The 16,691-nt window shown below is 41.8% G+C and overlaps 1 protein-coding gene across 1 annotated transcript; it reads left to right on the top strand.

The window, feature by feature from the left end:
• The first annotated feature begins 5,150 nt into the window (after nt 1-5,150).
• LOC117864986 (desmethyl-deoxy-podophyllotoxin synthase) lies at nt 5,151-7,489 on the top strand. Its single transcript, XM_034749050.2, has 2 exons — nt 5,151-6,114; nt 6,615-7,489. Exons 1-2 carry the CDS (start codon nt 5,206-5,208, stop codon nt 7,239-7,241), a joined length of 1,536 nt encoding a protein of 511 aa, XP_034604941.1. The 5' UTR covers nt 5,151-5,205; the 3' UTR covers nt 7,242-7,489.
• The last annotated feature ends 9,202 nt before the right edge of the window (nt 7,490-16,691 follow it).

Raw genomic sequence — 16,691 nt, 5'->3', positions numbered from 1 at the left:
AAATGTGCACTAAATATTGGGTGGCAATTATATTCAGCATTACTTCACTTGATTTAGATTGTAATCCGAATCAAAATCCACCATTGAATGGCCTTCTCTTGGAGGCCAAGGGTGTGGATCTAGAGGATCTTACCACACGCCATCTACCCACGCCCCTGCTCCTATCTCAGTTACAACATTAGCTTCATCCCCAGATCCAACCACGAATGTTTGCTTCGTCCCATGATGGCATCTGGGATGCAATTTGGTCCATTTCATTTTGGGACACATCACCATCATTCGATGCAACCCTTTGGTGTATAAATGGCAAGGAATCCATTTACGTGTTCTACATATAAATTAAAAGGTGATAAATATATAAAGAATTCCACATGGAGTTGTATGTACTATTTCTCATGCATTATACAATTTACCATTTCACATGTAATAATTTCAACTATTTACAATATACAATTTGAAAATTAAATTTGCCACACAATTCACATGCATGCATCCCTATTGAGAATTCAAATTTCAAAATTTAAAATTGAATTGACATTCCCAATTTCACAATTCACATTTCACAATGAAAAAAATTAAAGAAAAGGAAAAATTCACTATTTCACAATTCACTAAGTACAATTTCACATTTTACGAAGTACAACTCACAATTTCACAATTCACTAAGTGCAATTTCAAAATTTACTAAGTACAATTCACAGTTCACAGTTCACAGTTCACTAAGTACAATTTCAAAATTTACTAAGTACAATTCATAATTCCAATTTCACAATTTCACAATTCACTAAGTACAAAATGAAGAAAAGAAAAGAAAATTAAAGAAAACGGATGGTGTACTAGATGGAGGCGGCGAGGAGATGAGGGCCCAGCTGGCGATGGAGTGGCGCGGGGAGGGGAGGCACCGCGGGGATGGGAGAGCGACCCGCGCATCGAAGGAGAGGGGCCCAGCCCCGGTGGTGGAGGTGCCGCTGCGAGGGGAGGGGAATGGCCAGAGGCACCGCAATGGGAAGGCACCGTGGGAGGAGGGGAGGAGGCACGGCACTGCGGCCCGGTGGTGGAGGCGGCGTAGGGAGGCACTGCAGTGGCGGAGCCTGCGGGGGAGAGGAGTGGCACCAGCGATGGGAGGGGCACGGCCCCGGCGGTGGAGGTGGCACGGGGAGGCGCCACGATGGGAAGGCACCGCGGGAGGAGGGGAGGAGGCATGGCGCTGCGGCCGGCAGTGGAGGCACCACAGGGAGGTGCTGCGGCAGTGTAGCCCGTAGGGGAAGGGAGCAATGCCGGAGCGGGGGAGGGAGGTGAAATTTCGGCAGCTTAACGACATCCCGCACGCTTCTCTGAAAATTTGGCGAAGTCCCTAGCGCGGACTGCCTATATAGGGTGGCATTAGCAAGGCGGGTGACACCATCCCTACAAATTATTTTCATTTTGTTCTCAAAAATTCATTTAAAACATGGAAAATAGAAAACACCACAAAAAAATTAAACTCCCACACTAAGGTTATAATGAACTATAGGTCATGGAAAAAATAAGCCAAGAGTATTTTAGTACATATAAGGGTTAAGAAAGTAGAAACTTTAAAGTATGGCTTCAGTTACATGAGATAATTGATTCAAACTACATACTACATGAGATAATTGTGAGCCCATAGCCGTCCACTTCAACACCCTTTGGGTGTTTGACCGAACGACACCAAATGACTAGGATCTGTATATTGGAACCATGGGTCAGCTTCCAATCTTTTGATCATTTGATCTTCCATGGTTTCCCTATTTAGTAGATTCCTTCAACCATGCAATCAATCGACGCTTGTGCTCCCTCATGATCCAATCTTCCGAGCAGCCATTACTTTCAACACGAATCACACTCAAGTGTTGACCGACTAAAGATGATATTATTGTGAGGTGTTGCAAGATGCTATAATGTGTGCTTGTTGCACATCTTTGAAATCCTTGTCGATGAAGGTTTTCCCTCCAACTGTGCAGAATTGACATGAAATGCTCATACATCCACATTTAGTGTAGGTAAATTGGACCCAGTGTCGTATCTAATCGACCATGTGAGTCATGAGATGTTCCTTATATTGAAAAATCTCGGAGGGAAGCACATCTCTAGCTGCACTATAGTCTCCCCAATAAATTCTTGGAGGTGTTTCAATTCCTCTTCGTCGATAACCTTTTAAGAAATTTTGTTGAAGAAGTAACCATAACTGGGGTAGTTCATATCTTCCATTCCCCTCATCGATAGGGTAAAAATCTTATCTTATCTTCATAGCTAGACTTCAGGGTATCCTTTGTCTTGGAAGATGTCTTTAGGAAGAGACTAATTGTGTTACCAAATACATTCTTCTTAGTTGCATATCATCGATAGCATGGTGGACCCTAAGGCCAAAAGTCCAGCCAACACGACAAGTACTTGTAGAAGATAGGCATCCGTTCTTCATGCTTGGTACATCCATGTCCTATCCATCTCTCTGAATAGCAAATAAAATTTCACAAAATGAAAAATATATATATATGGAAAATCCTTTCTACATGCGCGTGTAGTTAGTCCCACCTCCTTTCTCACGATGTTTTCCACTATCCGCACAGTATAGAGTTAGTAACGGGTATGGTTCTCGTTTTTTTGACCCGTTACGTGATAAATCCATCCTATTCCCGTCATTCTTTGGTCAGGGAGGCGACCCATTTTTTTCGGATCCCAGATGCCATCGAGGAACTGGGCTGGAGCATTCGCGTTCGTGTATCCTGTCCATGACAAAATGCTGGTTTCAATTAGTACGCGATTAACTGATTCATTCTTGTTTCTGGATTTTGTAGCTACCATTCCAGCTCGATGGGGGTTGCTTTGACGTTTCGAAGTTACATGCGAGAGCATGATCACTGCGTCAGCGGCGGCTCCGTCATTTGCTTGGTTGGGTAGGGCGACATCGCCGATTGAGGTATTTCCTAATGAAAATATATATCATTCATGCCAACTTAATTAAAACTATCATAAATGTTAAATGAACACTAAATATATAATTACACATGTAGTATTTCCTAATAAACAAGTGGACCCGCCAGAGCAACCACAACAATAACAAGTGGACCTACCAGAGCAGCCACAACAACAACAGGTGGACCCGCATGTAGTGCCTCGAGTCATACGGGATTGGGAAATCACATTGGTTTCAGGTAAAATGCTAAGGATGCACAGTTGGTACACGAGGGCATGTAGACTTGGGCTCAAAACCATACGGGCACGGTACTCACCGGATGTGTTCGGACCTCCATTCAATGAGGATGCTAATATCATCTTCAATTTTCGAGACATCCATGATGTGTTCTGCCTCTAAGAGCTAGAGTTACAGCTCATCAGATTGTGGTGCATCTAAGTGTTTCGTCGATGTAATATCTTATAAATATGCTAATATCTTGTATAAAAAATGAAAATATAGAAATCTTAGAAAAAAAACTGAAATATAATTATTCATCATTTGCATGGGAAGAATTTGCAGGGGCGAGCCCTGTGACCCGCCCCTAGAAATGGGGCCATTTTCAAGGACAGGTGACAGCGTCACCCGCCCCCGAAAAGGGCTTTTCCAAAGGGCCCATTTCTAGGGGTGGGTCAGCCCATGGGCCGCCCCTGCAAATTGTTCTCCAAGGACGGGTCGGATGCTACAGTAACCCCGTTTTGTAGGTGCGGGTGGCAATTTCGCTCACGGTTAGAAAAAATCAGGGTGCTCCTACAAATCATTTTTGTAGTAGTGTCCAATAATGGCAACACAGCATCGAAGTTTTGTGGGCTAGGATTTGGCTCTGGAGGTCTCCATTCTCTTGTAGCGATTTGCTAGGGATGGCAAAGGTCATAGTCCTGCTTCTTAGAATCTTCTTTAATTTTTTCTAAGACCTTTTCCACTGGGGGCACACCATGCTTTAATCTAGAATTGTATATGCACCAATGCATATTTGGCTTATGATATTTTATTATTTGCAAACTTCAAATGTCTAATTCTGATTGAATTAAACCTCAATTAGAGACACTTTTGTATAGACATTCTATGATTTGCCCTTATGAATATGCCTTAACGTATTTTGTGACACTTTTGAAAGTGTCATATGTATTGAGAAACTACTCTAGGCATTTCAATCATAGGGATATTTTCTTAAGTCATATTGTAAAATACCAATATAGAATATTAGAGACATATTTGTGACACTTAAAAATTTGACCTTACCCCGATAAAAACATAGTTTGAGATACTGTTTAGATTATTGAGGCACTACTCATAAGAATTATACTAAATAAATATGCAATAATTGGTGTGAGCTTGAGGTCTTGAGTTCGAAGATCTATCACTACAAAATTACCACATTTTTATAATATATTTCTAGTTCATCTAAACAATAGAGACACAATATTGTGCTATTGCAAGTTGTCTTAGAAAATGTAGGGATACTTCAAAAATGTCACATAATTCAAAGAGCTAACATATTGAAAAATGACTCTATGACTCCATAGAAACAACATAAAATGTCTCTACAAGATAAAAATAGCATCTGTACATGCGAAGCTGTTTTGCATATGCTATTCATCTGCCAAATGATTTAAGTGTAGAACCAATTGGAGATTCATGCGTCCTTCAACTGCGATAGCCAACACCAATGAAACTTGGTTTGGATTATCAGGGCTTAGGGTTTGGGTATTGGGGGTTCAGTATTGTGGGGGTGGGGGTGGCTTTTGGCTAAGATAGGCCACCCGCAGCTGTGGCGGAGGACAACAGTAGAACAGGCTGCTGCCTCCTCGGGCGTCATGATTCAGCCAGATTAGCAAGGGAGCTGTGGCTTTGGCAGTAGTGGTGCCACCAGAGATAAGCAGTGGCAGCAGAAGGGGTGCCGGAGCCGTAGAAGATGAGCTCTCGTCAATGATGGTCAAATTGATTCCCCAATCCTTTTGTTTTAGCACATACCCCAAGGCCCTTACCCAATCCCTTTGTTTTGTAGTATTCCTATGTTTTGATTTCCTCCAAGCACACATGGCCTTAATCATGTTGCATATTTTTATTTTGCATGTGGATGTCAGCCATCCTGTCGGTGCCGGCAATGGGGAGTACCTAATAATCAACGATTGAGCTACCAAATGATCAGCACATCCGATCTTGCTATCTAGGTACTATATAACATATCACTAAGCTGAAAGACAACGTGTTGGTTAACACTGAGTTCCATGGAGCTTTTAACCTTGTATGCTGTTTCTCTAGCCACAGTAATTCTTGTACTCATTTGGTTTCAAAAGCCTGGAGTGAGATCCAATACCGGCGACAAAAGCAAGCCCAAGAAGCGACTGCCGCCTGGGCCATGGACCCTTCCGATCATCGGCAGCATTCACCACGTCATGGGCGGCCTCGGACACCGCACAATGATGGAGCTGTCTCGCCGCCATGGCCCCCTGATGTTCCTCAGGCTTGGGGAGGTTCCCACCCTTGTGGTATCCAGCGCCGAGGCGGCGGAGCTGGTGATGAAGACCCACGACCTCGCCTTCTGCTCTCGGCCGACGACCAGCGTCACCATCGACATCGTCGGCTGCAAAGGGAAGGGAATCGGCTTCGCCCCCTACGGCGACCGCTGGCGTCACATGAAGAAGATTGTCGTCATGGAGCTTCTTTGCGCCGCGCAGGTGAAGCGCATCGAGTCCATCAGGGCTGAGGAGGTCGGCCGCCTCCTCCGATCAGTCGCCGCCGGATCCAGAGCCGGTGTCGTGAACATCAGCGAGGAGGTGAAAGCGCTAGCACCAGACCTCGTAGCCATGGCCATGTTCGGCGGCAAGTGCGCGGAGAAGTCCGACTTCGTCATCCAGTATGACGAAGTCAGCAAACTGGTGTCCGGATTCTTCCCTGTGGACTTCTTCCCGTCCTCAAGGCTGGTGCGGTGGCTGAGCATCGGCGAGCGCCGCCTCGTGAGGAGCTACGGCCGCATCCAGCGCATCATTGCGAGTACCATCGAGAGCCGCAAAGCTGCCAAAAATGGGGCCTGCAGCCCCGATCAAGAGGATCTGCTGGGCGTGATGCTCAGGCTGCAGGAGGATGATTCACTTACTTTCCCTCTAACCTCGGAGATTATAGGCGCTGTCATGTTTGTGAGTATTATTTTTAACCTTCCGTACTGTTTATGTTTTGAAAATTAATTACTAGCTTGCCTTTGCAATTTGCACGGCTTCAACTAATCAAATTCCATCAAAAAATCATATATATGTACAATGAAATTATTTAATGGTCTGGCATCTGTTGAGATGTATATATATCGACTCTGCTTGAGATGATGGCCTAAGAAAATTAGATTATTAAACCAACATTGCTATAGTCATATTAATACAAAACGGATATAAACGTGACTAGACGGGCTACACAAATTGCCCGTCTTGTCATGTTTATCTCCATTCCGATTAGGTCATTTAAATCTTTTCTTCCCTCTTTTTTACCACTATGTTCAATGGAATGTTTACAACCTAAACCATAATGATTGGCCTAGTTGACCATCTAAACACCATTTAGATGGCCGATTAGATGAACACTTGTATCAACAGATATATTTTTTTCTATCTTTACAAACCATACCTACCTAACAATTATTTTCCAGGATATTTTTGGAGGTGCCACAACCACCATAGGATCCACTTTGGAGTGGGCTATGTCGGAGCTCATGAAAAAGCCGGAGGCCATGGAAAAGGCACAACAAGAGGTTCGCAAAGTTCTAGGTGGATCACGAGGTGTCATCACTAACACTGACCTTGTTGGACTGAGCTACATGCGTATGGTTATCAAGGAGGTTCTTAGGTTGCATCCTCCCAACCCTCTACTTGTTCCCCGTGAGTCAAGAGAGGATTGTGAAATATTGGGTTATTACGTTCCCAAAGGCACCAAGGTACTTGTCAATGCATTTGCGATTTCTCGGGATCCAAGATACTGGGACAACCCTGAAGCTTTTAATCCAGAGAGGTTTGAGAACAGCAATATTGATTACAAAGGAACAAATTTTGAGTTCACGCCCTTTGGGTCTGGTCGACGACAGTGCCCTGCGATAATGTTTGGCACATCCACTTTGGAGGTTGCATTGGCAAACCTTCTCTACCACTTTGACTGGATGCTTCCTGATGGACTGAGCCCAGAGTTGATGGACATGTCTGAGAAATACGGGATGGGGGTAAGCAAAAAGTTGGACCTGCATTTGAGAGCCATCCCATGTGTACACTCCAGTGCTGCATAGGTATTGAGGGCTTTGTTACACCTTGAGGCCCCTTGTCATTGTATTATTTTGCTGCTCATCTATCTTTCATAATAAGGGAGGATGTTCCTGTGCTGTTTTTTGTCGTCGTTTGTTTTACCTACGTGGTTGCTTGGAATATTGTAATAATAATGTTTAGACTGAACTTTCTTGGTGTAGAGACTGAAAGTGATAAAAATCCTTTTCAGAAAACAAAAGTATGAGCAATGTATATCGTTATATCTGCGCTATCATATATAGTCATATGTGATGTATGATGTGAATTATATGGAAAGCTTGGATCTGGTGTATCATGATCAGGCAGGTAACCTAAGTTATTGTGTGAGCAAAGGAATGGTAAAGTAGAAAGGGAGTAAATTGTAATTAAGTGTGAATGTTCGCAGGCCTTTTTATTATCTTCGTTAACCCAACCCTCCACATAGCTTGTGGTCTCATGGTGACACATAGCCTCGGATGCCTACTTGTAGAAAAGATGGTGGCTCTAAATGTGACAGAGCAGCTTGTAGAAGGTGCGCAAGCTCCAAGAGTTAAAAAATCAGTGGTGTAGGTGAGAGAAAGTTATTAGTTTCAAAAGATATAAGAGAATCTTCAGTATGTCACATGTATGGCTTGAACTTGAACCCTGGTGGCACTACCGCAAAACCCTCATCCATACCAGCGATTAATCCTCATTCGCGCCGGTTTCCAGAACCGGCACTACAAAGGAGGCACGGATAGTTATCTGAGGCCGGCACGGGTACTCAATGTATCCCTAGAGTCCTTGTTTTAGCACCGGTATGGATTTGATCACATGGCTGCTGTTGTTTTCTGAGACCGAGTAGTAGTGGAAAACTGAGCTGTAGTCCCGCTTGGTAAGCCTCATATCTCTCGAATATCTAACCAGAACTAATCATTCGGGACTAAAGGTCCCCCTCTTTAGTCCTGGATCTCTTTAGTCCCGGTAGGTAATACCAATCGGAACTAAAGGGGCCGCCATACAAGCGCATGCACGTGGTCCCTTTAGTCCCGGTTGGTAGACTAAATACCTTTTTTTTCTTTTTTCCCTAGATTCTTTTCCATGTTAATGCTAATTGTTGTTTCACTTATATATATACGTATATGTATACATCCTTAGCGTACACTACTTATACGTATACACTTGTATTGCATTGTATGCATGTTGTATATATATCTCATGATAGTATATGCATAATATTAATTAACTACTATATATACAATCCTTAGTATATATTATACACATGAAACTAATATTTATACAATTATTATATATACAATAATTATCCCCTTAATTCTTAGGATCCTCCCCACGGTGAGTCTTCTGGTACAGCAATTGAATGTCCATCATAATAAAATTTACCTTGGAGATTTATCACCTCATCCACCAAAAATCCTAGGAGTGCTTCTTGGATTGCCAAAATCCTATCCTAATGCAGGAGTTCGTCCTTAATCCCCATCATTTGTAATTTGGAAATATGTGAAAGTTAAACCAACAATTAAAATATAAGGAGCTAGACAATGAATATTTATTAATAGGTTTATTTTACATACATTCATATCTTCCGATAGCACCTTGTCGTTCATGAAATGGTACATGTGCTCATAGGCATAGTATCCACATAAATTATTCCCTTGTTCCTATCTCAAACACTTTAGTGGAAAAAAACAAGTTATAAAATATTCGTGTTACAAAATGTACAAAATGTGCAAACTCCATTTTAGTGGAAAATTGGTATTGAATTCAACTGTTTATTTGAATTCACCACGGTTGGTCTTCCAGAATCGTTTCCATGCATTGCGAATTAAAATAATGAATGATACAGTGTTAGGTGAAAATTCAAGAAACAAATTTTGCATAGAGATAAAGGTCCAACATTATTACAAGTTAAGAAAGTCTTGAATTTTTTGGTACTCTATCTTTGGTTTCCACAATGAATCGAAGACAATAACCTTGCTTCTATCAATGATAATTATAAGTAGAATCCAGTGGAAATTGTGTACATAAATGTTCATATTAGAACTAACTAACATTAATTAGGTTAAGAAAGGAAATCGAAAATAGACAGTACCCACACTTACATAAAGTTGTAAGGCAATAGTATGTAATTCTTGTAATTATGTTGCTCCAAGAATTTATAATATGATCCAATGTAGACTTTGGTTGATCCAGTATCATCTGTTGGTTAATAAGTGTTGGGTCCATGAAGCCAACATTGAAGTACAATTCTCGGCAGCACCTCTGAATTTGCATCCTACATAAAATGAAAGACAAAGTTAGTGGGATGACACACACACACAATAATCATCGGAACCAAAACATCTAATAAACACACACTTACAGAACCTAGACATTGATAAGAGAGACATCAAGGGCATCTTGATAGTACACTTCATAAATATCCTTGAATTGCAACTATAGTAGTTGCTCACCATCACCGAAATAATCAATCGGTTTAACAAGAAGAGTGAACATGGTCCTTTCCTTGGCCGACTGCTGCATGTACCACTTATGGAATTCATACATCTTAGTTGAGAGCTTCCATACCAATTTAGGCCTGACTAGAGGATTGCTTAACTCAAAGGGCCATTTAGGTATAACCTTTTCTGGAGGTGGCGGTTTGACTTGCCCTAGAACTTCAGCAAGTGAGACACCTGTCTCTGACATAAACTTAATGATCTTGATTTGTTGTTCTAAAGGCAAAGTTGCTATATCTTGTTGATCTTGCTGCCTCAGCTAGGGGATAGTACAACTAGATGACGACTCTCCTCAATTTTTCTTCTGGAAAGACTTAACTAATGAGTGATTGTAGTTCAATAGAATGTTTTCTTGACCTCTTTGCTCATGCCAATGAAAAATGCCTTCGCAGATGGATCTATTGGCGTCTTCTTCTCAGGAGGTCTCGGTTTGAAGTGCTCCCTTACCTGTGCTCACGATACCTATTCGCATTCCTCATAAGTCATATCGTCTGCTAGCTTCTTCATAGGTTCATACTTCTTTGGTTTCGTCTTCATCTGTTCTTTCGTCTTTGGCTGCCTTGGCTTCGAAGGTGGTCACGACTTCTTGAGAGGTGCTACAGGTGGTGGTTGGCTCACACCATACTTTAGTCTCGGTGCTGGAGACAGTGATCGAAGAGGGGTGTTTTGGTCATCGTCGCTTGCACCTGCAGGATTATTCAATGGTGCTGGAGACAATGATCGAGCAGGATGCGACGATCCTGGTGGTAACAACAGTCCTGGAGGTGGATGTGCTGGAGATGACAGTCTTGAGTTCTAAGGAGATATTTGCTGCGGGGGATCTATAGGAAGAAATGATGCCTCCTAACTGGGGATGATGATGTAACATTGGACTAAGGATGATGATGTAACATTTGTGCCATAGAATGATATCGTAAAGTGCATCTCCTAGTGTCCGTTCCCCATCACCTCCCTGGAGGTCCAGCTCTTGGCTTTCATATTTACTATCACAAATATTCTCCACCCCAACAATGGAGTAGCCAGGTGGAATCGCCATGTCATGGCTTGTCTTTCCTGGTAGGATTTGTAAAGCACTTTCGTAAGCCACTTGTACATATGGGAGAAAAGAAGTTATTAAATTCCTAAGGCGTGGACCAATTGAGATAATTATATATATTATATATATGCATACCTTAATAGCGAGGTTGCCAAATAGTTTGTACAGCTCACATGAGGTGCACTGAGTGATGTCATCCATGAGGTACCGTTGGTTGTCCTACCCAATCACGGGTAAGCTTGGTGTGTCCTCATCAGGGAGCCCTATGAAAGCACAGCTGCTTCGGCGTTGAGAAGGGCTGACGACATTGGGATTAGGCAGTGTTTTAGATAGGGCCATCTCAGTAACTGCCAGGGCCACTCGCCGTTGAATTTCTTCCTGCATTCTTTCATCTCATTCATGTACTTTCGCTTCTAACATGCACCACCACTTCTCCTCTTTATGTTGCTTTCTTCTCTTCCGGCTTCTGTACATGTCGATGTCCCTACGGAAAGCATACTTCCACAGAACCACCCTGTAGCCTTGGCAACGTCCTGGGTGTTCGGAATTCCTAAGCGCCAAAGTCAGCTCATCGTTCTCTCTAATAGGCTTGAACATTCCCGCTTTCGCATCTTCAATGTTTTTGATAAGCCTGAGGGCCTTCTCATGTATAGTTTTGTTGAAAACAAGTGTGCCATCCTCAGGGCTAAGGGTACCTCCGTGAGCGCAATACCAATTCTTTGATCGATCGGGCCAGTCTATAGTCATTGGTACGATACCTCGATCGATTAGATCTTGCTCCATCTTTCTCCATCTGGGAATTGCACTCTTGTGGTTACCTTGCCCTAGATGATGATGGTACTTCTTCTGACAGGCATGGCTTGTGTTGATACGAACCCTGTTCGCACTCGCTTCAGATATCTTGTATTTCAAAAATGAGTTCAAGTGATCTTTTAACTTTGGCCAGTCATCAAAATTTGGAAGTCGGCCCTTCTTGATAAAGTTGGTATCCAGGTACTTCTTGAAGATTTGAAATTGCGTTGCCATCTTCTTTAGAGTCTAGTCTTTCACAATTTTTTGATCGACGTCTTCAGGAAGTGTGAAGTGTTTCAAAACATCTGCCCACAACATATCTTTTTGTGTCTGCGGGAGCACGTATTGCTCATATTTTTTATTGTACCTCCATTCTCTAATGTTGATGGGCATGTTGTCCCTTACAATAGCCACGCATTGACTCACAAACTTTCTAGTGAAATTTGCAGGAGCAATTGGCTAGCCCTCTTCTATCACTTCGGTGATCTGAAGCCTTCCCTCTATTATGTTTGTACGACCTCACGGCTTCTTTTGCGTCATCGATCCAGAGGGAAAAAATTTCAAGATTCATTAATTAGTACAAATAAATAATGAATGTGAAGTTTTAGATGGGGTAAAACAATGAAAATGATATACCTTGCCGGAACCTTCCATTTTGGCAATGTCTTGTTCCGCATTGTCATCAACGTCGTGCTCGTGCTAATCATTGCCATCACCGGACATGTTGAGGTACATGTCCACCTGGCTACTCTCATTCTCAATGTAGGTTTTTGGAATGTTTGAGCCACTACCGCCAGCAATAATCTGCTCCATTATATACCTTTCATCCTCTTCGTCTCCCATCTCAACTAATAATGATGTTAGTTAAACAAACATGTAACCATAGATAAATAAATTAAAGATTGTCTCAAGTAGTACAATAAATGTATATACATGAAATCATAAAATAACCATGAAATAAAAGAAACTTATACATGGAATTGAATGAAATATACACATGATTAAAATATACACACAAAACCATATATTAAATTATACACATGAATTCAAATATACAATAAATTATATACAATAAATTTTGTAGAATTGAAATATACACATGAAACCATACATTAAATTATATACACATGAATGATATATACACATTTAAACTAATTTTCTAGAAAGTTCTATTCTCATAAATTATACTAATTTTCTAAGCATTTCTAACAATTTTCCTAAGCATTTATACTAATTTGTACTAATTTCCTAAACATTTCCAAGGTTCGACATTTTCTATAAATATATAATTATTTTTGAAGCATTTGCACTAATTTTAATTCGAGTATATTGAGGATTTTTCTAAGCACTTATACTTAATTTATACTAATTTTTTAAGGATTTATTCTAATTTATAAAAAAATTGAAGTATTTAAACTAATATATACAATTTTTCTAAATATTTAAACTAATTTATACTAATTTTCTAAGGATTCATTATAATTTATGTAATTTATACATGAAACTGACTTAAAAATGCAGCTTGCGTCACCAAGCCACGGTTGGGGGGCGGCGCACCCATACCTTGCGGCCATGGAGCGGGCTGCCGGCGTCGGGGCAGAGCGGCGTGTGGCAGCAAACGGCGGGGCGACATGCCGGTGCGTGGGGCCAAGGGACGGCAGGCGGTGCTACAAGATGGAGATTGATGACGACGATGGAGGCCGGCGATGGCGCACGTGCGTCGTCCGGGCTAGGCTCTGCGCACGGTACCGTGCGGCGGAAGGGAGGCTAGCAGGCTAGGGAAGGAGGAGGGTGCCGGGCCGAGAGGGCGCCGTTGGAAAGCTGGGGCGTGGAAGTGGAGGGGCGGCCGAGCCGCGCGCACACAATACGGTGGTGGTCGGCGATGGTGCGGCGGCCGGGGGCGCTCCGAGGAATGGAGCCAGGGAGATGGGGCGTGGAGAAGACGGTGGCAGTGCGGCGGTCAGGGAGCGATGAAGATGTCAGAGGAGGTGATGGCGGCACCCGCAGAGGAGATGACAGCGGCGCCGGTGGTGACCCGGGTGACGGAGGCGACGAGGAGGCGCGGATCATGAAAATTGCTAAGTCCTGAGGAGAGGGAAGGGATGGGATATTTATAGTGCCCCTTTAGTCCCAGTTGGTAATACCATCCGAGATTAAAGGGTCACTCCCTTTTGCCTTCCCCGTGCAAACCATTATTTCCACCCTTTTATTTCAACAATTAGTTTAATTAAAATGCAATAAATTTTATAAATGCGTAGCAAATGTAGCAGAGTAGATGAGATGTTGAAATATTGTTTTTAGATTACAATTTTTAAGATGTACTTAAAAATAGTACTACACTATAATTCTTAATATGTTTTAAGTTGATTTTATATTTTTACATAATCAATAAAAAATGAAAAAATCAATGTTTTAAACATGAAAAAATATATCCTATTAGCTTATGTGATTAAGTTAATATTTTGACCATATAATATTTTTGAACTATTTTAATGTTGTTTATATTGATTGAGTACTCATGTGATGAGCCAAAAATTCTCATAAAGGATGATCATATATAATCCATTACATAAATGAGTTTTACACATCACTAAAATATAATAGAAAGGTGGGGTCAACTTTTACCGTGATGGAGGCATGGCATCAAACTGATTATAATCATCTGACTGGTCTGTTTTGTCCTTGACTCCCATGATTTTTCTTTTACGTACTATGTGGCGCTTTGGCTCCCATGATTTTTCTGTATCTTCTGAATTTTTCTTGGGTTTGCTAAACATGTCCTCCACATAGAAAACCTGATGCACATCATTAGCAAGGACGAATGGTTCATCTTTGTATCCAGTTTTTGTCATGTCCACTATTGTCATTCCATACTAATCTTTCGTTACGCCACCTCCAGTCAGCTTCACTCATTGGCAACGAAACAGCGGGTTGTTCAGCAATCCATAGTCGAGTTCTCCAATCTCCTCTATGAAACCATAATACGAGTCCTTGCTCCCGTTGCTATCTATGGCATCTATACAGACACCACTATTTTAGCTGGTGCTATTTTGGTCTTGGGCTCTCGTGTAAAATATATAACCATTTATCTCGTAACCTTGGATTTCACGATTGTGCTAAAAGGTCCCCTAACTAACCAAGCGAGTAGTTCGTGAATCGTGAAGTTACCCATAAGGTGTTGATGCAACCAAGAAGGAAAAGTATCCATGTGATGACATATAACCCAGGCATCGGATTTCGTCAAGTATTGGGAAAATAGAATCTACTTGTGTTCCTCAATATATGGAACCATCAAGGATGATTGTTGCAGAACCATGAAGTGTGCTTTATGGAACAAATCACTATCAGTGCTCAAACATGGTACTGGAACCCCCAATCGAATTAATTGAGTTAATAAAATCAACACAAAACTCAATGACCTCCTCTGTTCCATATCCCTTGGCGATGCTTCCTTCTAGACGGGCACCATTAAGAACATAGTTTTTTAGGACTGACATGAACCTCTTAAAAGGTCACATATTGTGCAGGAATACTAGACCGAGAATAGTAATCCCTTTGACTAGGTGAACCAGGAGGTGAGTCTTAATATTGAAGAAGGGTGGTGGAAATACCAACTCAATGCTGACAAGAGTAGCTTGATTGGATCAATTGCCTTCTGCGAAATCACATTGAGAAACGTGCATAGCTTTACAAGCGTCAATCGTACATTCTCTCGTAGAATACCCCTCAGTGCAACTGGAAGCAACTGTGTCATCAACATGTGGCAGTCACGGGCCTTTAGATTTGTGAACTTCTTTTCTTTCATATTTATTATTTCCTTTATATTTGAGGAGTACCCAGATGGAACCTAGATACTATTCATGCAATCAAACAAGCTATCCTTCTCTTTCTTGCTCAGAATGTAATTGGCAGGACGTAAGTAGTGTTGCCCTTTATCTCTCTTTTTCGGATGTAGGTCATCTCATTGCTTTATACGTTTTAGGTCCTGTCATGCTTCCAATGTATCTTTTGAGTTCCCGTAACAACCCAGGAAGCCTAGCACATTCACACAAAGATTCTTCATCAGGTGCATCACGTCAATTGCGTTGCGAACCTCTAGGATTTCCCAATAAGGTAGCTCCAAAAATATAGACTTCTTCTTCCACATGGGTATATGTACGTTATCATTGTTCGGAACAAGTTCACTACCAAGACCCTTTCCAAAGACTACCCTTACATCATTTATCATCTCAAATACACGCTTTTCATTACGGTGTGCAAGCTTTTTATGATGGTCTGCTACCCCTTTGAAATACATCCCTTTCTTTCTTAATGGGTGGTTAGCAGAAAGAAATCGACGATGACCCATAGACACGACCTTCCTATAGTGTTTCAAATAAATGATGTCTGTGTCATCTAAACAGTGGGTGCAGGTCCGATATCCCTTGTTTGTTAGTCTTGAAAGGTTACTCAGTGCAGACCAACCATTGTGGTTACGAACAACAATGCTCATAGGTCAAAACTCTCTTGTTTATCCTCATCCCACATACATACACCTTTTTCATTCCAGAGTAGTAAAAGTTCTTCAACCAATAGTCTTAGATACACATCAATATCATTGCTGGGTTGTTTTGAGCCTTGGATAAGCACCAGCATCATAATGAATTTCCACTTCATGCACAGCCAAGGAGGAAGGTTGAACATACATAGGGTCACAGGCCAAGTACTATGACCACTACTCAACTCACCGAATGGATTGAATCCATCCGTACTTAAACCAAATCTTATGTTCCTTGCATCCCTTTCAAAGTTTGGGAATGTTCTATTATTTGATCTCCACTAGGCCCCATCAGTGGGATGTCTCAGCATGTTATCTTGCTTACGTTCTTCTCTGTGCCATCGCATCAACTTAGCATTCACCTTGTTTCTGAACAAATGCTTCAAACATGATATTACAGGGAAATACCACGTCACCTTCACGGGAACTCTCTTCTTGGGAGGCTGCCCCTCTACACTACCAAGATCATCTTACCTGATCTTATACCGCATCATGCTGCACACAAGACAAGCATCCAAATTCTCGTATTCATCACCATAATAGAGGATACAGTCATTAATACATGCATGTATCTTCTGAAACTCCAATCGCAGAG

The sequence above is a fragment of the Setaria viridis genome, chromosome 7 (genome assembly GCF_005286985.2).
Source record: "Setaria viridis chromosome 7, Setaria_viridis_v4.0, whole genome shotgun sequence".
NCBI lineage: Eukaryota > Viridiplantae > Streptophyta > Magnoliopsida > Poales > Poaceae > Setaria > Setaria viridis.
Note: the sequence above shows the minus strand (reverse complement) of the source record. Positions and strands in the feature narration are given on the sequence as shown.